The sequence below is a fragment of the Tinamus guttatus genome, unplaced genomic scaffold (assembly GCF_059628265.1).
Source record: "Tinamus guttatus ecotype Peru unplaced genomic scaffold, ASM5962826v1 Tinamus_guttatus_pri_ptg000356l, whole genome shotgun sequence".
In the NCBI taxonomy this organism is placed as follows: domain Eukaryota; kingdom Metazoa; phylum Chordata; class Aves; order Tinamiformes; family Tinamidae; genus Tinamus; species Tinamus guttatus.
Window position 1 is genome coordinate 4,684,333 of NW_028288890.1, and position 27,543 is coordinate 4,711,875.

Sequence of the window (27,543 nt, forward strand, 5' to 3'; positions counted from 1 at the left end):
GATTGTGGTCGAATTTGATGATCAGAAATTCTCCATCCTAAATATCGCCAAGGCGGACTTTCCTGTACTTTATCTTCCGCAATTCTTAATCCTGCAGCTGATGCTGCTCGCGTAATCTGATGCAGAGCCTCTTCTGCTGTTTCCTTTTGCTCTGCAGCAATCAATATATCGTCCATATAGTGATAGATGAGGACATTATCAAAATATTTGCGTATTGGGCTTAAAACTGCTGCCACAAATTGTTGACATAATGTAGGACTATTTTTCATGCCTTGTGGCAGAACTCTCCAATGGTATCTGCTATGCGGTTCCATAGCATTGATGGAAGGTACAGAAAATGCAAACCGAGGTGCATCTTGCGGTGCAAGTGGAATGGTAAAGAAACAGTCTTTCAAATCGATTACTATCAAAGTCCATGTTTGAGGTAACATTGCTGGAGAAGGGAGTCCAGGCTGTAAGGCTCCCATATCTTCGATGACTTCATTGATTTTTCTAAGGTCATGTAACAGCCTCCAGGAATTATTTTTCTTTTGAATTACAAAAACTGGCGTGTTCCAGGGGCTTGTAGTAGGAACTATATGACCAGCTTGCAATTGTTCATCTACTAACTTGTGTAATTGCAGCAGTTTATTTTGTGGAAGGGGCCACTGATCTACCCACACTGGCTTGTCCGTTTTCCAAATCATGGGTGGGACCTGCTGCTGGATAGTGACCCCTAAGAAAAATCCGTGCTTAACTGCATGCCCCATTGACTCAAACAGTCTCTCCCCCACAAGGTGATGGATCCAGGCAATATAAATGGCCTAATGTTTGCAGTTCTTCCTTCTGGGCCAATAATATTTATCAATCTTTTGCTTTGCATTGGAGTACTCTGCCCACCAATTCCTGAAAGCGATGTATGTGCCTTAACTAGGGGTAAACTGTTTGGCCATTGTGAGGCAGCGATGACTGTAACATCTGCTCCACTATCTAAAATTCCTTGTACATTAAATTTTATCAGTCCTGCTTGTAGCGTACAGGATATCTGCGGGCGATTCATAGTTATCTGTTGAGTCCAGAAAATTTCATGCCCTGTGGACCCAAAAGAGCCTGTGCCATGGTTAATGTTTGCAGCGTTTGGTGTCTGTGGTAAAAAGTATACTAATTGTGCTATTCGGCTTCCTGCTGGCACAGTACAGGGTGGTATCGGAGTCCATACCATTATCTTAATTTCTCCTTTGAAATCTGCGTTGATAACTGCAGGTAACACAAACAGCCCTTGTCTCATTGTTGAAAATCGCCCAATCAATAGTGCTGCCATTCCTCGCCCCAGGGGGCCGTGGACACCAGTTGGAATTAGCACAACTGATGTATCAGTAATTAGCACTTCTATTGTGGTGGCCAGGTCCACCCCGGCGCTGCCGCCTGTGCTGGCGCACAAGCGGCGGCTGCTTCCCGGTGAGGCCGCTCTGAGGGGTGATTTGCTGTCATGGCGCGACCCCCCGCCGCGCTCCGCTTGAAGTTTCCCGAAGGGGCTAGCGGTCGACCTTCCTTATCAAATTTTGATCGACACTGATTAGCATAGTGTTGTCCTTTGTGGCAGCGCGGACATAGTCCAGGCGCTCCTTTGTTTGCTTGTGTTTTCGGACAGTATTTACGAATATGCCCAAATTGGCCACAAGCAAAACATGGCCTTTTCATAGACATTGTTGCAAATGTTTCGGCCATCAGTGAATATTCATACTGTTTGGTACCGACATTAATACATGCTTTTAGCATGTCATCAATAGTAGGATCCTTTAGTGGCCGCAAAACTCTCTGGCAATCAGGGTTAGCATTCTCAACTGCTAGTTGCTTAAAAATGTAGCTTCGTGCTTGTTCATTATCAATTTGTTTCTCCAGAGCCTCATTAAGCCGATCCAAAAACTTCATATATGGCTCATTCGCATCTTGTCTTATGCTAACAAAAGGTTGTCTTTGTTTACCACTCTCCGGAACGGCCTTAAGGGCGCGGAGAGCAAGTGCCTTAACTTGTTGCAAGCCCTCAGGGGGGATTTCTGCTTGTGCTGTTGTAGCACTGTGATCGCCCTCCCCCATTAGCACGTCCACAGTAACAGCCCGTAAAGGACCTTTTTTCGACAGCCGCTGGTTTTCCTCCCCCTGAGCTCGAGCAAGCTCTCTCATTTTCGATTCCCACATCGTGTATTGCATATCAGTCATAATGAGGCGAAACAAAGTTTTAAAATCATGGGGAGTAAAAACCGAAGAATCACAAAGAGATTGTATAAGGTGGGTGGTATATGGTGCACCAAGGCCATGATCTGTCACCGTACGTCGCACGTCCTTAATAAGATTATACGACAAACCTTCCCAACGCGGATTCTGGTCTGGTGCACAGATAACGGGAAAGGCTTTCAGCATGCCCACATCCCCCGCCTGTTTTGCTCCTCGTTTTACTGAGGCCCATTTATCGTGAGGATCCGGGGGGTATAGGTCTGGCTCCTTTCCAGGGTCAATAGGACCCGGACCAAAAGGATCATCGTCCTGTTCATCAGGTGGCAGTACCGCAAAGGCTTTTGCAGCACGTTTTCTTTTCTGATTCTCATCAGGACACGATTGAGGTAAAGGAGGCGCGGAGGGGATGGCAGGGGCCCCGATCCCGTCATTTATGTTCGACTGCAACCCACTATGAGATTTCAATATTTCGAGTACAACTCGCCATTGTGGCAACAGGTTAGCAGCAGCCTTATCACCGCGCGTGGCACTATCCCACAGTCGGACCCCAATTTGGTCCCATCTTTCCAGATTAAAAACATTCTTACTATTCACCGAAGGATCGTCTTTAGAAGCCCATGCAAGAACCTTTTGCAGCTCTTCTTCACCTAATTTTTTTCTTTGCGGTTTCAAGTTTTTAGGAGAAGCTTCTAAATCGTCCTTTTGTTCCTTCATTAGGTATGAACCCATAGTTCCCAGCCGCTTACCTCTTTCCTTTCAAGAGGCTTTTAGTGTGCACACAAAGTAAGCTTCCTTTCAGCTTGATCCTTACGCTTCCTTTCAGCGTGATTCCCGGGAGTTCAGCTGGGCGGTGCAACCGGAGAGACAGCTAGTCTTCGTGCCCCACGTTGGGCGCCATTTGTTGCACCTTGTGAAGAAACGGACTCAGTCTGGGGTGCAGAGTGAGACAACTTTATTTCCAAACCGACTTCTTTTTATACTTTCTTAACACAAGTGTTGCAAAGCGCACAACCAATCAGCATCTGGCCACCTGCGCGGTTGTCTGGCTTTGTTTCTTTTCTTCTGGCAAGACACGTCGCACACGAGGCAGGGGGAGGTGTTCCTCAGTCCTCGTCTTTCTCGGCTCTGTCCCCCATCTGCTGCAAAGACTGACACCCTTGTGGTTAACTATCTGCTAACAAGGTACTATTGTCTTTGAACAAGCCTCCACAGTGCAGGAAAACAAAGTTGTCTCTGCAAAGCTTATTATAATGGAAAGCATTTTTAGAACCTGCTTTGCTATTTAGTCTTTGCCTCAGGGATGACTGAGGTCCACGTGCCAAGAGATGAAATAAAGGAACAGTCAAGAAATATTGCTCTGATTTGAAGAAAAAAAAAATTCTTTGACATTAGAATTTGATTTATTTATTTATTTTTGCTTGATTCAATGCAGTGTCTTTAAAAATGTTGGTGCTTTCCCCTGCTGTCCTATGGGATGAGAAGCAGGGAAACAAATGGCTGCAAATCCCAGGCGGAAAGACGTGGCGCTCCGGTGCGGATTGCAGGGCAAGCGCTGCCATTGAGCCAAGGGAACTCTCCGAGCGTCTTCACAGAAAAATGAGAGCTCTGAGCTCTGCTCTGGTTTTACATGCAGGTAGCTAACAGGTGTTAATTATCCCGTGCTAAAATGGGATTCTTTTAGCAACGAGACAAAGCCTCAGCTTGCTTTAAATTGGTTATTAATAGCATAGGCTTGAACAATGTATGTTTTTAGTAGATACCTACACACCATAACCTGTTCACTTTTTTTTTTTTTTTTTTTGTCTTTAATGACTGCATTAGCCTGAAGAAAGAAAGCTGAAAACTTTTCTGCTCTGTGCTGAGTTAATCTTTGAAGGAGGAAAAAAAAAAATCTCTCCACTGTGCAAATCTGCCTAGTGGATTTTGCTCAAATACTCAAGGTGACTTTTTGGAGGACGTCTCCCCAGCACTCGGATTCACTGCAAAGTGCAAAATCAGCCAAAATGGAAGGAGCTTTTTATTGCAGGCAAGGGTCCTGGTTGCCAAAAGATGAGATGAATCAGGTGTCTTTTCAAGGATGCTGTGTTCTTTTGTTTCTGATGATGCTCTCCTGGAGCGCAGTGGGTGCCACAGCTCATGCACAAAGTCTTTGGGAGCCTGGAGACTCAGCAGCTTGGGGTTTGGGAGAGGTGCTCTGAGCCTGCAGCCCTTTTCCCAAAACTTTGCCTTTAGGCTGAACTGGAAGGGTTTGGAAAGTCAGGATTTTGGGGCGATGCTTTGGTGTTTTTGTGGGGGCTTCATGTGCAAAGATGCATGCTATTGAATATGATGAATATATTGAATATGGTGAATAGCTCCTTGCTTGCAGGGTGGTTGTGGTAGGTTTTTTGTTTGTTTGTTTGTTTTCCGTGTTTTGAATTAGAGCTAGCAAGAGGTGTCAGGGACAGCAGGAAGGACCTTTACAAAAACATCAGCAGCAAGAGGAAGATTAGGGAAACTACAGGCTGGTCAGCCTCACCTCCGTTCCTGGAAAGGTGATGGAGCAGCTCATCCTAGACACCATCTCTAGGCATGTGAAGGAAAATAAGTTGATCAGGAGTAGTCATCATGGATTCACCAAGGGCAAATCATGTCTCACGAACCTGATAGCCTTCTACGATGAGGAGAGCCGTGGATATTGTCTACCTTGACTTCAGCAAGGCTTTCGACACTTTCTCTGAGAACATCCCCATGTGGAAAGTGAGGTGGTCTGAGGACTGGCTGGATGGCAGAGCTCAGAGGGTTGCAATAAATTGGGCCAAGTCTAGTCAGAGGCCTGTGGTCAGTGGTGTCCCCCAGGGATCAGTACTGGGCCCAGCGCTCTTCAACTCGTTCATCAACGATTTCGAGGAGGGCATAGAGTGCACCCTCAGCAAGTTTATGGATGATACCAGACTGGGTGGAGTGGCCGACACTCCCGAGGGCTGTGCTGCCATTCAGAGGGACCCAGACAGGATGGAGAGTTGGGCACAGAGGAATCTCATGAGGTTCAACAAGGACAAGTGCAGGGTCCTGCACTGGGGGAGGAATAACCCCAGGCACCAGTACAGATTAGAGGTTGACTGGCTGGAAAGCAGAGTCCTGGTTGACACGATGTTACCCATGAGGCAGCAATGCTCTTGTGGCCAAGAAGGCCAATAGGCTCCTGGCTGCAGCAGGAGCGTTGCCAGCGGGTGAGGGAGGGGATCCTGCCCCTCTGCTCAGCTCTGGGGAGGCACCTGGAGCACTGGGGGCAGTTCTGGGCTCCCCGGGACAAGAGGGACGTGGAGCTGCTAGAGAGGGGCCAGCGGAGAGTCACAAAGATGATGGACTGGAGCAGCCATCGTATGAGGAAAGACTGAGCGAGCGGGGCCTGTTTAGCCTGGAGAAGAGAAGGCTGAGAGGGGACCTGATCAATGTGTGCAAATACCTGAGGGGAGAATGTAGGGAGGATGGGGCCAAACTCTTCTTGGTGGTGGCCAGTGACAGGACAAGGGGTAATAGATACAAGTGGAAACACAGGCAGTTCCATCTCCATGTGGGGAAGAACTTCTTTCCTGTGGGGGTGTCAGAGCCCTGGCACAGGCTGCCTAGAGAAGCTGTGGAGTCTCCTTCTCTGGAGAACTTCCAACCTGCCTGGAAGCCACCCTGTGCCACATGCTCTTGGAGTCCCTGCTGGAGCAGGGTGTTGGATTGGGTGATCTCTAGAGGTCCCTTCCAACCTCAACCATTCTGTGATTCTGTGCATCCCTGTGACTTGCAATTTCCAAGTGTGAGAAATGGCTTTGATGTCTTGATTCAGGAATTGCTCGCTTAGCAAGGTGTTACATAACCTGAACGAGGAGAACGAAATGGAGCCTACGGAGAGCCCTGCTGCTCCCTTTGGAGCAGTTGTCACCCCGAAGGGCCACCTCGCCTGCTGCGGCCACGCTCAGCAAGAGCCGCCTGCCAAAGGCGCGGGCATCGCGCCGAGCCTCGATCGCCCGCGCGCATCGTTGTCCCGCTCTTGTGCGTCTGGAGCAGAGCTGCTCCCGCCTGCGTAGACGTTCTCAAAATGTGTCGCGGAGCCAGTTTGCAAATGGAGCCTTTTGTTGCTGGGAATGAGAAGTATTAGCGAAACTTCAAAAGTTGCCTTTTGAAGTGGCTTCCTATTCATCATCTAATACCTGCGGAGGATCTGTGAAATGGGATGAAGGAAAAGAACAATTTTTGGTAGGAATCAGCACAATAATTCCTTCTCCTGTAGGACTGCTTTTTCCTCTTTAAGCAAAGCTGCAGCTCTACTGATGATTTTGTCTTTGTCTTGAGTTTCATTAGCTGCAAAATAGGGATTTATTTTGAGGGGTCCGTGAGTGAAATGTCATTTTCTGGCAATAAGCTGTTTTATTTATATCTAAGGGAGGTGTATGAATATTCAGAATACTTGGCTTTAAGCTAGTGCACGGAAATCTGATAGCTTTTGTTGAGTGTATTACTCCCAAACGATGGGATTCTTGTACTGACTGGCGAGCAGTCTTGTGCTTTGTTAAAGGAGCAAGTTCAAGTGGCAGGTTCAAAGGGAAGGTCTTGTTATACTCCCATAGTAATGGTCTTGTTAGAGGCCAATGCATGGTTTGAGGAGGAAGTCTGTGTAGTTGTTGCCCTTGTTGTGTCTGGCCCTACCATTCCATAAAATGTGTGAAATAGCTGCCTAGGAGACTGTTAACAAGTGCCAAGAGGTGATGTTTGAAGGTCTCGTTTGCTTCAGATTTCCTCAAAACTTAGCTCTGTGTTGCAAGGCAAGCTCTGGTATGAGAATACATTGTCGGATACAAGGAGGCAAGTAGTAGGGTCACTCTGACTGTCCACAAGTCCCAGTGAAGTCAGAGGGACCTGTGGTCAAACCCAAGGCGTCCCTGTTGCGTCAACAGTCATGGGTGGTCCAAGCCTGTTCCTGCCTCCTCCCTGGTGGAAGGGAGATGCTCCAATGCCTCCATCCAAACCAGTCTGAAATCATCAATCCACAACTGTTCTTGGCAGCATGGTTGGCGTGTGCACCCCTCTTCTAACTCCTGGGATTAGATCTGGGTAGTTTTATGAAGAATAATTATATTTGATCTACAAAAAGATGAATGTTGAGGGGGAGGGAATTAAAAAGAAATGATTAAAAAAAAAAAAAAAAGGCCCAAATTCCTCTAGGTTATTGAAGCAAGAAGGGAGTACTTTGTCAAACTGACATGTGAACCTTTATTAACATATTATGGGACAGTGGGTACCAGGAGAACGGTGTCTTCTCGTAGGCTTTTTCTGAGAGCTTGAGGCGTGTTCAGTGATTTGGCTGTGAGATTTAGCTGGAGGCAACAGTACGTGCATGCACAAGGTGCTCATTTTCAAATATTTTAGGACTGGGAACATTTTAGAATAATTTTGAAGGAAAATCAAAATCAGCAGTAAGTTCTGCTGCCTGCGGTGAGTGCCACCATGAATGCCAATGTACCGAGTGCCTCTGCGAGGGCCCTGCTTCCCGCCCGGCCCGGCGCAGCCCCCGGGCACGCGGCCGGCCCAACCTCCTGCCCATCCGCCGTAGAACCCAGGCGGGACGTGGTGCTGTGCCGGGGCTCCCTGGGGTCTTGGCCATCCCACAGACGGTGGAGAAAAGGAGCTGCCAACATGGGACCTGCTGGGAATTAGAGCTCTAGCAGGGGGACACAGGGACCCTGTTGCTGGGACCCGGGCACGACGCTGCCTTCTGCAGGACAGAAGATTTGTCTGCTGAGTGAGACCAGGATCTTTAGATGCCCTTAATGAATTACCTCGTCATAGGCATCTTTCTTCTCCAGCTCAGTTCACTGTTGCTTTTCACTTCTCTCTTGCTTTTGGCGTTCAAGGGATGTGATGCTTTTTGAGATGCTTTGGAATGAACTTTAATGGAGTTGTCTACAAGGAAAATGTTTCTTTTCACCAAGATGGTTTTTCCCCTCTTCTGTCCAGAATGTTCTTACTGGCACAGAAGTCCGTGCTGGTCCTTATTTAATGGTGCTATTGAGACCCGTTGTAGAAGTGTGACGGTTGCAGCACAGGCTTCAGAATGCAATGACAGACGAAGACCAGTATCTTTCCTGAGTGTGCTGCCAGCACCGGCATGGTTTATGTATCCTCCACGTAACAAGGTTTGAAAGATTTGGGAGACCAGGCCATAGTTTAGTGTATGTAAGAATGGATTCTCAGTGTGGATGGCTTTAAAAACATTTTTGGCCTATAATAAAATGCATTTAATGGACTAACATACGATCCCAAAGGAACTGCACTTGCTGCATTTTAGAGAAGCCTGATGTGGTAACCTGAGCCAAGGTTTGGGAAGGCAGGGGTTTTCTTGCAGAATTACTCATCTTCGCTTAGCGATGGTCTCCCATTTGCTGACTTCTGTAACTGAGATTGTGGGATGAGATTTAGGTAGAAATTCTTCAAAATTGGACAGGATCTCATAAATAATCTTGTGACTTTGCTACTGGATGCTGTGCTGTACTTTGAGCACACATCTCTGAACATGAAGGACCTGCAGTGTCTGATGCTAAATGTCCTTAACCAGCAGCATGGGCTCTCCTTGGTGATCCTTGTTATTTTGGTAGCTCTTGGAGATGTGCTTTCTACTGTCATTGTGTGTCAGGACTGAGCCTGTTCTGGGTGCTGCTATCATGGTGGTGCTTTCCTTTACAGAAGTTCCTTTCACTCTTCTCATCATAGTGTTGTCTCCAGAGTCAACTGATTTGTCAAGGGCAAGAGTAAAAACATTGCTGATGAAAAAGCAAAGAAAAGGTGGTCTTGCTCCAGACTGCTTTCGGAGCTCAACAGTACCCGTAAGAACCCACCAATGATGTTAGTGACAGCCTTAGAGGTTGCAGTTTTTCAGCAGGGTCAGACTCCTCTCCCTTGACTGCTCCAGGGTACACGAATACCTTGTGACCTGCAGCATCACGGCAGCTTCGACACGTGTGTTTTGGAGACAGAAAGCAAGTCCACCTCTCCTGCACCCTTCCATTGCAAGTCAGAGCAGAAGTGTCTGGAAATATAACGGGATGTTCTGTTAGGTCCTGCTTTTATTTGGAGTGCAGCCAAATTGCTGCTGACCGGAAAACTTCATTAGGCTTTGAGTGTTCATAACTGAAAAAATAATGATCCTTTAACAGTCAGTTATTCTGTTTCGGAGATCATCTCTCCAAAGCGTGTTCTCCAGCTACAGTCTTGATCAGTAAGAGGCTGAAAATTGCTGATGAACGCTCTCATTTTGTCCAGCCTAGATGAGTGTAATCACTTGCCGCTCAAAGGCCAGGTTGCATTTGATAGAAAATGCTTCCGGCCTTGAGCGTGACTCATGTCCTAGGTCCGTGGATTTTGTGGCTTATGACCATTCTGATGCCCTCTGGGCTTATAGCATTACTTGAGAAGTTATTCGGACTTCCCCAGCCTTGGATAGATTTGCTGTGCACATTCCTGTGCTCTTCCAGTTCTTCATCAAGGTCTGAATTGCTGTTTCTCTGATCCCCCACGGTTACAACCTGATGGGAGGAAGGGCTCACCCCCCTCTTCCACAGCAGTGTGCTTTCTGTCACCGTCCCAAGCTGTTCCCGTGTGTGGGTGTTAGCCCCATCCAAGGGAGCGTTCTCCAAAAGCTGCTGCTTCCTATCGCGCATCGTGGAGGTTTGTGACGAGGTCATCTGCAAGTGCCCTTGAATCTCCTGCTAAAAGGGACCTCAGAAAAATCTGTTACTGCATCGCTGTACCAAATAGAGACCTAAACTCACAATTAGAGAAGAGTTAAGGTTGGAGGGACCTCTGGAGGTTTCTGGTCCATTCCCCGAAGCTCTTCTTACCTAGAACAGATTGCTCAGTGTTGTGTCCAGCAGTGCAGTTCGAATGTCTCCAAGGATAGACGCTCTGGATAGACACCTCTTCCAATGCTCAGTCACCCTGCAAGGTCTTCTCTTGCTTTTGCATCTCTTCTTGTCCTTTCTTACCTGATGGCTGGTATGTGTGGTCCCCCCGAGCCCGCCTGGCTTGGCCGTGCCGCCAGAGCGGCGCTGGGAGATGGGCCCGTTGCGGCGAGCGCTCCGGGCGCCGCCTGGGCTGCGGCTCCTCTGCGCTGCGCGTTCCCCCAGACTGCTCCCTTGCACAGCTCTTACACATAAAGGGGTATTTAGTTCCACGCCCTCAACTTTCATCCATTTGAAGGATTTGTTATAATATTAACTTCTTCTTTTACACTAATGTTATTCTGATGGCTGTCTGAACTGAAATAATGGTTGCTTTTCCTGGAAACGTGGGGTGCAGAGCATTGCTGTTAGGGTTTTTTTTATATCCTGATGTTTTAGATCATTAAATTCTCAGGGCTTAAGCTCTTATTTCTTGTGTTTTCAGTGCTTATAACAGGATCTCCTGGGGCCCTATTGTACAACCAAATACAAACAATACATTAATAAAACAGGATTGTGTATTTTTACTGCCAGCAGTCTGTAAGGATTACTTGTATATACCACTTTGCAGTAGTAGGCCTTGAGTCATTCTGATCTGTCACTTATACCACTTTTTTGAAGTGGTTTTTCTCTGTACGCAGGTGACATGAGAGATGTTGCCTTCTGGAAAGGTGTTACTTCAGCTGCAGGATAAATTTCTGATTCTTGGTAGCTTTTTTTCTGCATGCTTGTGGGCAATACTCTAGTTTGCTTTCCTGCTTCTTTCACCGCCAGTGATGAGTAGTTAACATTATTTTTTTTGTGATAGTTCAGTCACTGAAGTGATGGATAATATAAACTGACTGCAGTTATTAATTGTCAGTTAATGCTGTCCTTTTGGGAGAAAAAACTCTCTAATGATATGCTGTAGCAGTCTTAGTTTTATGAATCACTTGAACTTTAGAGTTAGACTCCTAAAATGAATTAGGAAGTAGTTTTGAGAGCATTATAACTGAGATTTAAATGGGATGGGGAAAAAAGCATCTCTTTTGTACAGACATTACTGAAGGGAAAATGCACGCTTATGTATTTTACCAAAAATGAATGTACTTGTTTCTGTTTTCTAACCTTGATTGGTAGTCTTTGCAATCTGATTTCACCAGTTTTTTGGTAGAACATGCTAGGATCTTTTAATGCATCGTTTATGTTGCATTTTGGCAAGGAATATGATTTCTCTAGTAAAGTTAACTTGTGTAAATTATCTTTTCTTTGAGTACACTGAACGTATCCATGGGCTGGAGCTGCTCATTTCTCAGTCGTGGCGGTCTGCTCTGGTGTGGATCCCCTACGGGGTGTGAGCGCCCATGACCGTGTGCTGTGCCCAGAGTCCCCAAGTGGGGAGCATCTCTTGCATGAGGATCAAGCAGACTTTGCAGGACTTCCCATCTCCCAGAAACAGTTTTCTTGTATTCCCCACATCATTAAGCTTCAGGGTCTGCCCTCGATGACAGGAGAGAGCATCACGTACCCACCTGTTAGCGCTGGCTGCTTCGGCAGCCCTTCTTGACCGTGGCGGCCCTTCTTGACCTTGTGCCATCCCAACGTTGCTCTGAAGCTCACAAGAGCCTGGCTTTGCTGGCTCCTCTTTAGTTTTCGATAGCTTCTGCTGCCAGAATTTATCCAACCAGGGGTGGAAATGGTTCTTGCACCGTTTCTCCATGTTGCTGTGAGTGCATTGCCAAGTTTCAGTTTCCGGAAGCAACTCAAATTCAGAAATTCGCCCTTAATTTTAGCATGCAATTAGCCCACCAAAAAAAAAGTGTTCCTCAAGCTTCATTCCCGTTGCTCTGCTGCTCGGCTGCCTGCAGGGTCGTGTTCCGAAGGCAGCGCCTGGGGCTGGAGGTGCCAAACGTGCCCGATCTGAAGGCTTTGGTGAAAGCAGTTACGGACCAGGACTTTATTTACTGCCACTTTGAAGCTGCTGAAGAAGTGTTTGTTTACCACTCGGTGTTGACCTTTGAGGAGACATTTCTCCATTAATTGGGTATCTAATCCCTTCAGACCATTGACAGGTGGGCACGTATCTCAGGTTTTTCTCATTAGCTATTTTTCCTCTATCTCTTTTTTCCTATCCCTGTTATATGGTAAATTTTACCTTATTTTTCTTAGTGCCCCCATTTTTTTTTTTTATTTAATAAATTAACTGTTGATTTCATACCTGACTCTTTCCTGGCCTGAACTTTTCTTCTGCCACTTCATTGGAATTGTAAGAGCCTCTGTCTCTCATTCCTGAACTTAATGTGTTTAAAAGCAGAGTGTGAAGAGAGGACCAGCTATTTTAATGTATGTCATATCTGGCCCTTAATAATCATTTTCTCATTAATTCTTTAATGTTAGTCATTCCACAGATACTTAATTTTTTAAAAAGCTCAAAAATTAACTCTTTTTTTAAAAAAACAAAAACACTGTTGACTGTTTATAGGCATTAAATTTATCTCCTGGAAGATTTTGCAGGCTTTGTTTTCTTGCATAAAGCACAAAAAATCTTTATCATTAGCGATGGGATGTTCAAGGCAGTATCTGGTACCATTGTCACCATTTTTCCTGTGTTTGAAGAAATGTCTCCAACTGAGCAGAGCACGTGCCTACCGCAAACAGCATTAACTGTGGGGCAGTATTGTGCCGTGGACCTGTTTGTGGTGAGGAGGTAAAGGTGGCTGGTTTAATTGAAGTGATTGAGGCCGAACTCGTTTGGAGCAGAAGTGCTTCTTGCTGCTGCCCTTGGCATAGAGCTGAGCCCAGTCGCCAAGTCCTAGGTTGTCCTGGCTGGGTCACCAAACTCTTCCGCTCGAGATAAGCTGGCGCTTGTGTCCCATTTTACTGCTCCATGCCCGAGAAGCAAAATGAGTTAATTCAAAAACCAATTTTGCCAGAAGGTTGCTCTATAAATAATGCTTTTTTTCCCCCATGTCTGGAATTTCGCAGAAGGCAAAGGGAGCAGGGATCTGCAAGCAGATCCAAGCAGCCGAGCCTGGAGTTGTCCCATGGCCAAGCAACCTCCAGCCGTGGAGGTGGCAGATGTCCTTGAGATGCCTGTAGCTGCTTCGGGGAGCTGCCCCAAGAGGGAAATGGGAAATAACTCCAAAACGAGACATTTTCTGAGTGCTGTCTGGAGCTGTCTGCAGGAATAAGTGAAGTTTGGGCATTCGAGGAGCTGCAGCAGTGCAATGAGAAGCTGCAGTGCTCAGCTAGTTGGAAATAACAGGGTCGTGGAGAGCTGCCGGGAGGTGGAGCCGGAGCCGGGCAGTTAAGCAGGGCAGGGCGGACGCTGCTCCTGTAGTAGTTGACGCTACGGCCAACGCGCGTTGATTCCTAATGACTTGCACCGCTGTCTTTATGGGCTGGCTCCTCAGCAGAGCAATTGGGATGTTTCTTGGTTGTGATTTTAATTGTCGCTTTTTGCTTCTCATAAAACGTTTGCCTTTAACTGATCACAGGAGAGCCATTTTTCCCTGCTGTGTTGCACCTAACGTGCTGCAAGAGTTATCAGACTGGGGCGGGCAACGGTCTGTCTATTCTGGCTCTTCCCATCCAGAAATGACCGATGCCAGATGATCCATCTGGAGGAAATGAAATATCTGTATAGCAACTAATGGTGGGACTTTATGCCCGGGGAAGCAAATCAAAGTGAAATAAACTTACTGGTTATTTTCCCATTAAACAAATGCTCCTATAAAAAAAGCATCGGTTGTTTGGAGTATGGAGAGAGAAGATGAAGTCATTCCAGAGCCGAAGTTGGCTCAGCTCACGGGTGGTACCGATAGCTTTTTAGAAAGAACAAGTGAGGTGGTTTCCTGAGAAGGAATTAATGAATTTTCTTTGCTTTTCAAAGCCGGGTATCACGGAGTGTCTCACTGGTGCCCTTTTCCCTCTCTTTCAGCAACAGCGCACCGTCTACAGGCTGACGCTGGTGAAAGCCTGGAACGTGGATGAACTCAAAGCTTATGCCGAGCTGGTTTCCCTCGGCAAACCGGACTTCATTGAGGTCAAGGTGAGCTGCACAGAACTATTTCTTTTTTCCATGGGTATCTTATTTTCTTCTTTCCATTCTCCTGTATGTAGTATATTAAGGTTATATGAGCAAGCACAGGATTTTTTTATATGAGCAAACACAGGATCTTCCAAGGATGTGGTGATGTGGAAGGAACTTGTTTCTTGCTCTTAAAGTTCAGCAGCCAGATTTCTGATACCTTTTAGGGGCATTGGGAATAGCCTTTGCAGCTGTGCAAGGCCAGCCTTGTAGCAGCAGACATCCATTTCTGCCCAACAGAGCCATGCCCCTCTGGTCTTTCCTTTTGGTATTTCTCATCAAAAGGGAGTAGATAATAGATTTCTTCTTTCTGTGTTGAGCTGCATTTTAATCAAAATACTCTGGGGCACATTGGTAGCTCATGGTATTGTTTGTCCCATCCTGGTCTCCAATTTTGCCAGGAGAAAGAGATGCTAAAGCCTGCCTTGCTGGCGTGATATTTATCAGGCTATGCAAAACAAGAGCAACTGTTGACCACTGGGACATGAGGCCTAACCCTTCAAGAAGAGCAACTCAGGGGAGCATGTGAGATACAGTATGGCAGGAGGTGCTTTATCTTGGGAGCAATCAATTTGATGCACAGAAAGTGTAAAAAGACAAGTTGCAACATGTCCTGTAAAGGATAATGAGCAGTGTTTTGGTCCAGAAACGTACCTGCAACCCAACCCATTTAGCTCAGGTAAGTATTTTTCCAGCTTTGTTGCTTCTAAATTTTCCTTTCTCCCTTTTTTTTTTCCCCCCTGTTTTTTTTATTGAACCTTCGTATACTGCTGCTTTGAAGGGTGCTGAAATTTTCTTATGAAGCAAAACCCACAGGTTTTGATGTTGTCAGTGTTGAGTCTTTTGCCCCGAAAGTGCTCCTGCAGTAGATAGTTTAATACAAAACAAAACTTTTGTGTGATTTGGGGAAAGAACCTGTTTTGGAGCCATTCGTGTTCCTTGGGTAAAATCTACAGGACTGCTCCTGGGGGCCCTTCCTGCCTCGCATTTTGTCTCACTGCAGACTGGTGGCAACGGGCTCCTTCACTGACGCTTGCAAGGAGTGTGAGGAGAGTCGCAGATCACACATGGAGTTTGGCTCTCCCAGCGACTGTGTTTCCCAAGCAAAATCATGGCTTGGAGGAGCTAGATGAGGAAAAGACCTTCGAAGTGGTCTCCTGCCCACACAGCTCGTGGCTTTCCCCCTTGCAGTAAGGGAGAGGGAGCACCTTGCACCTCCGTGTTTATCCTTATTACAAAGGTCAATGTTGCACCTATACCGTGGCCACAAAAGTCCCCTTGAAATGATATGCAGAAAGTTGTTGGTCTTCAAAGTCCCAAGCACGGCACTCAGGGACCCAGGGAAACTCGAGTTTAAAGCATTTTTGAAGGATGCAGCAAATATTTCCCTCATCCGTGTTGAATTAGGCTGGAAGTAATGGAGGAAGTGTCTTATTTCCTCTGCTGGGCACAGCTCTGGTAGGAGGCTCAGAACGGTGTTCCACAACTCCATTGCCTTTTGAGGACCTCCAGGGTCCCCGTGGTGTTTTGTGCCCTTTGCTCTTACTGGTGCAAGGGGACAAGTGGCTGCTCTTGCAAAGCAAGCAGCTGAGTTCAATTAGAAAGGCTAAAGATTTTGCATGTTGGCCAACAAAAAATAACCTGTTAGCAAGCTGGCTCTACCTCCTCCTCCAGCACACCCTGAAATTTGAGCTTTTAAGTCACCTTGGGTTCTCCCTTTATCTTAATTTTGGAGACCTGAAGGGCGATGTGTGCCCTGACAGATGGCATTGCTGCCAGTGCCCATTCGTTTGAATTTCCATCCCCTTAACGTAGCAGGAACCTTTCAAATGGCTTTTCTGGAGCAAAAGATTTGCTTGACACTCAGTTGCATTTAAACAGGACATAAATTGGTGCTAATGAGGCCTGAAGGGCTTTGCTGGGGGATTTTTGTATCTGATTTTTTATTTAGAGGCAAGGTTTTTCCTTAGCAAAGTTTCCTTTCATCTTTGCCTCTTTGGAGCAAGCATAACGTTGCACAAGGCGGGCACTTGGTGCTCTGCAGAGGGCGAGCACCTCACGCCAAACGCAGCATTAGCCCAGCCAGTGGCCTTGGTGGTTTTGCAGTTTCATCTGCTGGTTTCTGATATCTTTCTGCTCAAGAGCAGTGTCTCCAAAGCGTGGATAACTTGGTGTGGCAGGAGGGGGCATGATAGTTTTTCTCCCTCTCTGTCTCACCTTGGTGCCTCCGGGTGAAGTAACTGAACTCTAGGTTGCCCTCCTGGTCCTTCAGCTGTGTCCCTGCAGAAGCTTGTTGTCACACGGGCTTTTGCAGTCCAGGTGGGCAAAGCTCTTGCTCGGCGCCCTGCTCGTGACAGCAGCCCTCTCCTTTGCTGGATTCCCCAGTGCTGCAGTGATGCTGGAGGCATCTTGCAAGCCTTGGAGCTGCTCTGCCCAAGGGGCTGGATTCAAGAAGGCTGCAAAAAACTTCACTGCCTGGGGCGAAGCAGAGCGCTGTGATCTCCCTCCATGGGCTGTTCGGCTGCGTTCCTGCCCTGTGGCCAAGCAGTCTTGCCCCTGCTGCCTTGGTGCAGCCACCAAAATGTGCGTGAACCTGCCCTGCTCAGTCCCCAAAATACTGTCCCGTGTGGTGGCAGTGGCACAACAAGGTCCTCCCCACTAGAGGAAGACGGGCGGCCTTGGGATGTGCTCAGTGGAGGATTTACTGTTGTTACACATGTTCCTCTATCTTTTTTTTTCTGCCTCTGCCCTTGGCCAAAACTCCTCCGAATCTATGATTCTCTAGTCCAGCCACAGCATTTTGCTGCTGGTCACCGAGCATTTGCCACGTGGGAATTTCACCCCCAAAGGCTTCCTCTTCTCTGATGAAACTGAAGTTCTTGTGCTGCTCTGAGAATGAAGAATATTGAGGAACATATTTGACACCATTTGGGCTTATCTTTTTTTGTTCTCCTTCAAAACCGCAGCGTGACAGGTTATGACCTGGTGCTGTTCAACGCAAATAAACAAACAATATTAGGTGATAGATACTGCAAAGCATCTGCCAGAAAATGAGGCTCAGCTCAGCAGGATTTCCCGGTTAAATACTTGAGATAAATGACGTTCATTTAAAATGAATGGAGCTTAATCCCCTGTTACTCCGGAGAGGCTCATGGGGTGGAGTGGGTAGAGATTTGGATTCTTGCAGGGCTTAATACTTGTTCTCATTTACATGAGTATCTTACAGCAGTATAACTCGGTGGGACCCTATTCTCTTATTTAAGCCACTAGAAATTAGCATTGGTTACTCTTGTGTAAAACCTACGTAAAGCAAGAAACGGCCTCGCAGTTGTTAAATACACATCAATTTTTTCTTGCATTAAGCTTGGTTTTAGTGTCATAACGTGGCTATCAGTTATTCAGAATCTATTCCTATATTTTATTAACATCTCAAACATGCAGTTCATCTTTTAGCATTAACCTTATTTTTGGTTAAAAACATTACTCTGCTTTTTTGTTTGAAAAGACAGAGGTTTCTGTTAGCACACAGTGTTTTGCCGTTTCTATTTCTTCCTCAGCTAAAGGAGCTGAAGTATTTTGAAGGGAAATGTGATTGAGTCCTGGGTTTGGAGGTACCTCCGTGTTGGTTGGGGACCTCCCATCATTTTGGCATGAGGGCTGCAAGCGAAACGAAGCTCCCTACGACTTGAGCTCCCTACGGGTTTGCTCAAGTGCAGCTGTTTTGCCTGAGCACCAGCGTGGCTGCCCGCCCGAGCAGAGCTTTGTTGCTTCTCTCCATCCTTTTGACTGTACGGAACACCAGCCCGGTGTGTCATCTGCTCCAGGGCCGTTCAGAGTGTGGTGACGTCTGCAGGCAGGACTTGGGCAGGGTGTAGATGAGCTCTGTGGTACCGCGTCGAGTCTCCTAAAGCCGTCGTCAAGTCAGGTTTTTGACTGCTCTAACCACTTGTCCTGACAGTTGCTCTATAGGCTTGATGCCAGCACCGCTGGGAAGGGCATTTTGGAAGTGCGGTTCCTGCCCTCGGTGCCTGCAGCTTTGCTGCGCCATTAAAATGACCAAGCAAACGTCTGGCAACAGGGACCGGAGGGAAGGATCTGTCCCTGTCTGCTCAGCCTTGTCCTATTAAACAGTAGGAGTATTTAAGTGCTTAAAATAGGAGAATGAGCTCTGCTTTAATGAGTTTTTAATTACATGCCGCAATTGCAATTGCCCCCACCTGTCAAAAAGCTATTCAAACTCTTGATGCCGTTACAGGCTGCACTGGGATGAAGAGAGGATGAAGGTAAAGATCACCTGTCCTGACAATTGCTAGAAAATAAATCCAAGCAATGCATAATTTTCATGCCTGAGGAGACGTCGTGTGCTCACTGTTTCCTCTAACTACCTGTTGTGTGGAAAAAGCTCAAGGAATTGAGGGGCCACTGCGGCCACGTAGGTAGCGCAGCACGTGGGCTGCGGCAGGGCTGCTCACAGGCCCCACAACCTCGTGGTCTGCACAGGCGTTCCGCAGGCCTGCGCGGATCCGTCACCCAGCGGGGCCTGGTAGGTCTGACGGATCCCGGGAGCTGCGTTGTGGCCTCAGCTGCGTTGGGCCGAGTTCCGAGCAGCCTCTGCTGAACTCGGCTCCTCTAGTTACTCGCATCGGGGTGACGGGAGGCAGGGAACCAGCTGGTGCTTCCTGTTCATCCCCAAACCGAAGGGTGGTGGAGGTCCAGCCAAGGGGTTGGCTCTTGGTTTCTTGGTTACCGAGTAAGTCTTGGTAACAAGTTTTACTCTCTGACATAGGCAAATGATTGAAACTTGAATTTTCAAGTGAAGCTGCCACAGAATTTTGTTGAAAGTTCAGTCTTTAAGTCAAACTCGTTATTTGATACAAATATGATCCAATTGGGCAGGAATTTTCCAGCACAGCACCAGGCTCGTGTGCAAATGCAAGCCTCATAAAAATGCAGGCTATAACACACTCCGCTCATCTATTTTCTTGTTTTAGTAGAGGTTAGTAGCCAAAATAAGTGGGAAGCAGCAGCTGTGATAATGGCATCAGGCTTGTGAGGCTTTTGATGATATGACCAAGGATTAAAGATGTAACCAAGGAAGCTGTAGCTCATGGAGAGTGTAGAGGTGCTGTTATATGGGATGGCCCAATCCCAATGTTGCTGTGCTTGGTTAACAGTGTCTGTAATAAAAAGATGTTAAGGAAATGCTTTCTGTCCGTTTCTCAGAGTGCTCCCCTTGCCAAGGAAGGGGCTTAGCCCTATTTTCCGTGTTTTGCAGATGAGGAAACAGGAGCGCTGTGGGGGAGGCTCGCAGCAAAGCAGGTCGCTGTCTAGCTTGAAGCCTGCTGCTTCCTCCTCCCTCTTTCTGCTCTCCCTTTACAGGGCGTAAGGAGCAGGGTTCCAATGATTTTAAAAGTAGACTCTTTCGGTATCTCTGTAATGCATTTTGGAAAGTTGGAGTGAAACTTTGTGACCAGCATCTTGGAGCCTTTAGCCTTTACATAAGGAAACCCCCTGATGTCAAAGGCAGCGCGTGGGATTTGTGAGCGGTTGCAGCACGGGGCCGCACGTGGCCATGCGTGTTGTAGCTGGAGAGCTTGTGGGCTAGTTGCGTAACTGACCGTTGCCATTCCTGCCTTTCAGCTCTAACATGAATAAACTGACGTCCTTTGTTAAATTAACTTAGAAATGACAGTTAAAATACAACCTCTGAGCCCGCACCCATTGCACTGAGGAGCCAGACATGCATGAGAGCTGCTCTGTGTAATTTAGGTGATGCTGATGCCCAAGTAATGAGCGTTTTTATTGCAGGGAGTGTGATCTATCAGCATGGCATTTGAGGCAGTCTGTGCTTGTCTTCTGTCAAGAGTGCCCCAGTTTTTGCACAGTGGCTCTGTCACTCAGCGGTGCTTGGAAGCTCTTGGAATGCACTCCCTTCTTCTGGAATTTCACACAGGCAGGCCTCAATATACCACATTTGTAATCTGTAGGCTACAAGTTAAGAAAATTCTCTCGGTCTGTAATTAAGTTGGGAAGGCTGGAGTTGATCCAAAGAAGAAAGCGCTGTCATATTTAGTCCCCTACTCATTTTCCTTGGTAGCCCTATGGATTGCAGTGACCGGTGGCTGCTGAGATCTCCGGCAACGAGCCAGAGCTTGATGGAAGAAACATCCAGAACAGCCGGTGTCTGGGGCTTTTCGTGCCTCTCTCTCACCCCCGTGGTAATTACTTTGGCAATAAACATCGCCTAAACACAGTTGTGAACATTCAGCTCCATTTTGGCAGCGTGGAAACCCAAAACGTGCTCGGCACTGCTGTTCTGGCTTCCTACCAGCATAACCCAGGATCCTGGAGATGCTTTTCAAAAGGCCTCTGCCTCCTTCAAGGTATTTGTCAAAAACTGCGTAGTGTAATTAGTATGCTAAAAACACCCATATTAAAAACTAATTAAGAGGCAGCATCCTTGATGTTTCTGCCACAGAGAAGTTAATACAGGAAGCATGGTGCACAATAGACCAGTTTCCTTTTCTTAATAGTTGATGTCTTAATAGCTGTCTTCATCTATTACGGCAAAATATAACGTGACCGTCCTAATCAACTGTTCACGTTTTATAAGTGGTATCGGCTCTGTTAATTAACTCAAGTTTTAAGAAGCTGAGGACGCTGGAAGCTGCTGCGCTTTCATTCTGTGCGCCACTAAGCTGATTTTCATTGATTTGTGCATGCGAATTAATCAGCCTCCAAGTACTTAGTTATTCCATTTGCCTGTATGCTGTATTTTTTTTTTCTTTCCCCGCTTGTAAATGATATCTTTGAAGTTTATTAAAGGAGTGAGTCATGTTGTAGCTTCCTAAGAATTTTCCCCTCTGTAGTCATACATTTTTCATGCTGCGGCATCGTAATCTGTATAATGAACGAGGGGAAAATAGTGCTATATGGAGCTGTGTCTGTACAGCTGAACTTTGGAGATACATATCCCATTATTTGCGTGGCTGGCTGCACTAATACAAGCACATTTAAAATCTTTCCCAGGCTTTCGGAGCTGGGCTAAAAAATTAATGTACTTGCCCTGTTTAATACTCCCTGGGCTTGTCTTCTGTTGTGCATAGCAGACCTGTTTCCACACTGCCTCTGAGTTATGGTGCGCGGCTTTAATATCCTTTGCTTGGGCAGATTAATAGAGGAGGTCCGTCATAAATTAAAAAGTGAGAAAGCAATTGCTTCCCAAACTTTTACAGTTTGCAATTAGCATGATGCTGTTTCTTTGTAGCCCCATTTAGGAATCTGGCTGATGCAGCGGGTTTCACCTTCTGATTTTAAGTGTTTACAAAGTACCCGGCTCTGTTTAATGCTGGCCATGGCACGTTCAGCTTTAATGTGGCTGAATTAGATCTCGACAATGTAATATTAGACAGGACCAGGTCCCATAAACATAATTTGGATGCAAATACCATTTAAAAGGAAATAGAAGTGTTCTCTGCAGAGAAAAACAGAAGAACTGAGAACATAATCATCCATAAAATTGTGTGTGCTGTGTTTTAAAGACGCGTGCTCGATAGGACTTTGTGACCAGAATAAAATAGCTCAAACAAAGAGCAGAGATGATAAAACTACCAGGAGAGTTATGGGAGACTTGAGTATTTGTCGGGAGGAAGAGCCAAGTTTCTGATGTGAATTTACCCTTTTGGGTGTCCTTGGGTTTGCGCCCTGCATTGCAATGTGTTAGGTTAAACCAGTTCTATGAGCCAGGAATCACTTTTATCTGGAAAGAAAGAAAGAAGCAAAAATATACTTTTGCAAGCCACATTGAGCTAATTTATGTGAATTTTAGTAAGCCCATTAAAGATGGGACAAGGCAGTAGTGAAACAGGTCACGACAAAGACTAAATCAGAAACTCAGAGTGATCGTATCTGCAAATTAATAGAACAAATGATCACACAATTACGAGATTAGGAGGAGCTGCTTTGCTGTGCAGCAGTTTCTGGAGAGGTGGCGGGGCCGGGCTCGTTGGGTACCAGCCATCCCAGTGCATCGACGGAGCTGCGGTGCAGAACGGATGTTGCAATTACCTGTAGGATCCCAGCTGCTGTTGCAAGTCAATCGCGTAAACTCGCAGTGCTTGTGTCTCGGTCCAGTGTAAGGTGTAATAGAAATAACACGTTCCACCTCAACACTTTCTCCCTTGGTCTATTTGGTGTAGCAGGCGATGGCAAAGGGAGCTGGAGGGAAACCTGCCACAAGAACCCCCTCTCTCTCTACTAATTTAATGCAGAGGGGACAGTTAAACCGTAGATGAAAACATCTTTTGAGCAATGTCACTTCATGATTCGGTGACTGCTTCTTTCCTCTACATGCATGAGAGATGGAGTCAAAGATGGACTTTAAGTTCTCAGTATTTACTGTATTAATTTAAGCAAAAGGGTGTGAGAGGAATGTGAGCTTCAGTGAGTTCTTATACAGGCATTTATGGCTTTGGGGATCTGCTTGGATACTTAATCTTCAGTGCTGAAATATAATTGGGCAGTTTATGAAATGAACAGTGGACACTTCCGTGCCTTTAGTTTAAAGGTGGCAAAAGATCTTTTATTCAGGTGCCTCGGAAACCTCTCATGCTCTCTTAAAATGTTGTATCTAAGACCAAGGGAGGATCAGAGCAGTTTTCCACACTCATCCTGCTCTGAGCAGTAACACTCAGAATAAGTGCTTGAAAGGTATTTTGGGGGGGAGTTGTTTTAATTGCATTTGGCATTGCCATTCCACTCATTTTTATGGATAACCTTCCTCTCTGCTTATTTATTCCTACCCTCGGGTGTCTACCCTGGCAAAGTTGAAGGTGTGTAATCATGGCTTTGAGTTGCCTGCTTGGCTCCTGCATCTGCCCGCGGGGTATGAGAGTATCTGCTTCCACGTCCCGTCCTCGTGCGGGTCCCACTAGCTCCTCATCCTGCCTTGCTTCTCCAGAGGGCTGGGTTTGGGCCAGCTTATTTTGCCAGCACAATTTCTGCATCTTGTTCTTGGCCTAGACTCCCTCATCCTGGATTTGTGCAGGCCCCGTCGCGTCTGTGCTCGGAAGCCACGTTATGGTGGGGGGATATTGAGCAGTTTGGACAGATGTCCCTCACCTCTCCTCTTGGATGGGGATGCAGAGCGCTGTACGCCCAGCTGCCTGCTCATGTAGGTGAAGCGCAGGAGAAGCAAGAGGAATCTACTCAATACCTTCATTAAAATGGTATCACTGCATGCTGAGGAGTGTTCAGTATCTAGCTTAAAGACATCCAGGCAGATAACGCTGCTGATACGGAACCAGAATGCTGCAAATAGGCTTGAAAACTGGTGGTTCGTGTTTCTTCAGCTAAATGGGGGAGGCTAAATAGAGTCCTTCCCCTGATTTCTAAGGTCCTGTGGCCTTCTGAGGGTGAGAGTGAGAATGCTCATTCTTTCATCATCGTGTTAATGCTTGTGGTGGAATAGGAAATCCGTGGGGGTGGGCGCGCGGTGCGGGCAGAGCTGGCAGGGGCGCTCTGGCCCTCTGTGGCTGTGGGTTGGAATGGCACTGGATAGGCATCGATCCATGCAAAGTCACAACTTCTGAGCCTCTAAAATGGGATTCTTTCCCTGTGACCGAAGGCGAGTTAGCCCTCGTCTTCAGAAATCTCAGGTTTCACAGGTAACTTCCACCTTGCCCTACCCTTGCACCATCTACACTTTTTTTAGTGGTTTTTCTCTTTGTGCTCTCAAGAATTGCACATTTTGTGCACATGCAGAGGAGAGAAATATATTTTGCACACTCACAGGGAGATTTTTTTTTTCCCCCTTTCTCTGAAAGGAAAGGTTTTTAGAAAATCTGCTATTTCTCTGTCCTCAAGCTGCTCTTGCACTGCCAGCATCTGCATCTACTTTCTGCTAATAAACCTCATCTCTGCCAAGGCGTGATCTGTGCTCTATGGAGCTCATCCTAACTGATATGCATGGGTAGATTAGATGTTGGAAATGCCCATTTTTTACAGAAAAACAAGGATCCTGCTTCTTCTGTAAAATAACCCATAATCACAGAGGACCTTGAGATCTCAGGATCCAAGCACGTATGTGGAAAGTGTATTTTATTCAAAATCTCCAGTAAATTGCACCTGCAAAAATGTGTGTTCTCATAGCACAGGGCTAGTTACCGTTAACTGGTTCTCATTACACGGGTAGTGTAAGAAAGGCAGAAAAGGGACTTCATGAGCATAGGGGCTATCTATAATGTTGATTACCAAAATCAGCGGGGTCTGGAGCAGTTACAGCAATTGTCTACAAGTAAAAGTAGCAGGAGACAGACAGCCTGTTTTAACTGTCTGATAATTAAATTTAACAGCTGGGAGCAGGGAGAGGCAGCGCCGTCAGGCTGCTGGAGCTTCCCTGGAGCACAGTGAGGGAGGATGACATCTATGATCCTTCCGCAAGGATGTTGGAAAGCAGTTCATAGGGATCATAAAGGGTAGTGGCAGATATCTAAGATGGGGAGAGGACTTTAGAGACTTCTACAGCACACAGGGCTGTTAGAGGTTGAATTGCAATCCCGTGTCCTGTTGAACTGGCGTTTCGCAAGCCTTTTTTTTTTCCGGACACATCATGCTTTTTTTTGGAAACGCTAAGTGATGTTCCTGAGTGTCCCTTGGTACTTAAGCATGCAAGCGCCATCCATTTGGATGCTTTTAAAACTGTCTTTACAGGAGAGAGCATAACCTGTTTCGCTGAGGAAACTTGGGCACACAACGTTTTGGTGATTTTTTCAATAGGGGAAAAGAGAATTCAATAGGAGCTCGAGAACGTCTACCAACTCGGATGCCTTTCTGCAAGATCCAGTGTGAAAGATGGGTGAAGAGGGGGTAGAAGAGACGTTTTTCAGCAGATGGTGTGACTCTAGCTTCGACTTGTGAGGAGTGAGATGCTGATCACGGTCTCTGTGTTTCTTGTCAGGGCGTGACGTACTGCGGTGAAAGCTCAGCCAGCAACCTCACCATGGCCAACGTGCCCTGGCACGAGGAGGTGGTGCATTTCGTTCAGGAGCTGGCTGGCCTCATCCCAGACTACGAAATTGCCTGCGAGCACGAGCACTCCAACTGTCTGCTGATCGCTCACAAGAAGGTAAGACCCTCTGTGCCAGGGCGCCACGCGTGCAGCCCCCTTGCAAGCGTTGCACAGCAGCTCTGTTCCAACAATTTTTTCCCTCTGAAGCTGAATGATAGTTTGGAAAAGAAAGATCTAGCACGTGCTGCAGAGAGCCCTGCAGTTAATAGTTAATAACCCCGCTGCAGCATCCAGCTGGTCCTCCCAAGTCACAGCACTTCCACAGTGATGCAAGCAAGAAGCCTTTGCAAGAAGAGCTTCTTACAGTATTGTTTGTGCTTTCAGTTGCACTCACTGCTTTGAAATTTGAGAAGGGCAAGAGCAAATTTTGTTAAGGTGGGTTGGTTGTCTTCGTCTTGTTTCTATATCCTTTTTTTCTTGACAGCTTTCACCATAAGTGCAACTGTTTTCTCTAGTCATTGTATGTAGCACCCTGTAAGTAAGGGAGCAGAGGGGCTTAGGGTTGTGTTTTTCTTCTCCTGCATCTTTGCAATCGCTGCTGAAATTATAGTCTTCCTTATAGTCAGACTAGGAATAATGTTTGTCTTCCTTTGGAGAAGCAATTTGGGCAAAAGACGAATTGATGCATGGATGTGACCCAGCAGGGTTTCCTTTTTGAATCAAAACTGCCTTCCTGTAAAACTTGTCTCAAGGGCAAATGAAACAATTGGCGTAGATTTTTATGCTCGTTCTCCATCCTAAAGGTGTAGAGGAGGTTGTGGCACTGCCCTCTGACGCCAGGCCGGCATCCCTTAGGCTGCCGGCAGCTTTGCAGGCCCGGCGTGCGGCAGCGGGGCTTCTTGGAGCTCCGCTTGAAATCCAAGCGAAATGCACCCTTAATTTTTAAGGATGCAGGATATGAAAAAAATATCAAGCACAACTTGGCATTCTGGGCTCCAGCACAGCTTAACAGAGAGATAATAAATGTGTAATGACGTGCTAGTGAGGTAGCTAGTGAGCCACGCGCTTACCCCTCGCCTAAGAGGGGAGCTGGTTTAGTGAGTGGTGGGTCCGACTTTATGGACAGGGGGATGCTGACCAGCCTGCAGTACCCATGGTCACTGGCAGGTTAAAAAACCCACCTACAGAAAATGAGTGTGTGTGTTTTTTTTTTTTTTTTTTTTTTTTTTTTTTTTTTTTTTTTCAATCAGTGCTTGGAAGTAATTAGAATCTCTGGAAAACTCCCAGCGGAGAGCTGCAAATTGCAAAGAAGGTGACCCAGATTTGTCACTTAGGGGGGTAGGTAGAAAGGAGAAGGAAAAAAATCAGAAATCTGGCACTATTTTTGTTTTAATGCACTTTAAAGTTACTTTATTTACACTGTAAGGCTCATGTGTTAGCACTGACATCTATACCTGAGCAAATCCTTGCGTACAAAAGCTCCTGCTTCCTTCTGAGGTGAAAGGCCCAGGGAACGGAGGGAAACAGATTTCTGCCTAAGGTATTGATGCATAATTTAAGCAACATCGTTAGTAACAAGAATAGATTGATACCAGTCCAGGAGGAATTCAACAGCTGTTTTGCTTTCCAAATCCATTAGAAGGGGGCGTCTTTTGGAGGCAATCTCTACTTGGGTATTAAAATAACTAATAAAAGCTAAATTTATTCTTATCACTTTAATTCTGAATTTCAGGCTCCAGTGGAGAATAAAATTTGTCGGTCTGTGTTATTTGCAGGAAACTTGTGCTGGGGGAGCAATCAAACTAGTGAGTAATTGCAAAATCAAAGGTACATTTAAAACAAGAAGTTAAAGAGTTGCTTGAAGAGGGTAATAAAAATCATTAGCAAATGTGATTTGTTTCATTATGTTTTACTAGATCTGGGTTTTGTAGTGTTCCAATGAAAATATTTGGGGTGTTCAAATGAAGTGTTGTTGGGTGTTCAATTAATAATCTTAAAAGTCAGAATTGAAAGACCAGGTTATGCAAAAGAATCTGGAAATGTCAGGGAAATAACATGTCTTGATTATAGCCTCTGCTCCTCCTCTTAAGGAGAGTCGTTGGCTGGCATTTACTTGCTTGTTGAATTAGATTTTAGGACTTAGGCCCTGAAGGCCAAGGATTTAGGTTGAAAAGGGGATTTAGGTAGAGGCAACTGCAATTTATGTGTCTAGCAGAATTTTTGTATCTCAGGAAGTTGAGAGGAGATAGAGAGGATCCATTTGGGTTTTTGAGGTGCTTTAGTTT

At 46.3% G+C, this 27,543-nt stretch overlaps 1 protein-coding gene across 3 annotated transcripts in view; it reads left to right on the forward strand.

Annotated features, from left to right (window-relative positions):
- The window catches only part of LOC104578103 (S-adenosyl-L-methionine-dependent tRNA 4-demethylwyosine synthase TYW1), a 96,929-nt gene that overhangs the window by 59,709 nt on the left and 9,677 nt on the right, over window positions 1-27,543 (forward strand). For all 3 annotated transcript variants that reach the window (XM_088530132.1, XM_088530130.1, XM_088530131.1), the window contains 2 exons: window positions 14,101-14,211; window positions 25,208-25,375. In XM_088530132.1, the coding sequence (XP_088386258.1) occupies window positions 14,101-14,211; window positions 25,208-25,375 (279 nt within the window). The remainder of the gene's footprint in view (window positions 1-14,100; window positions 14,212-25,207; window positions 25,376-27,543) is intronic.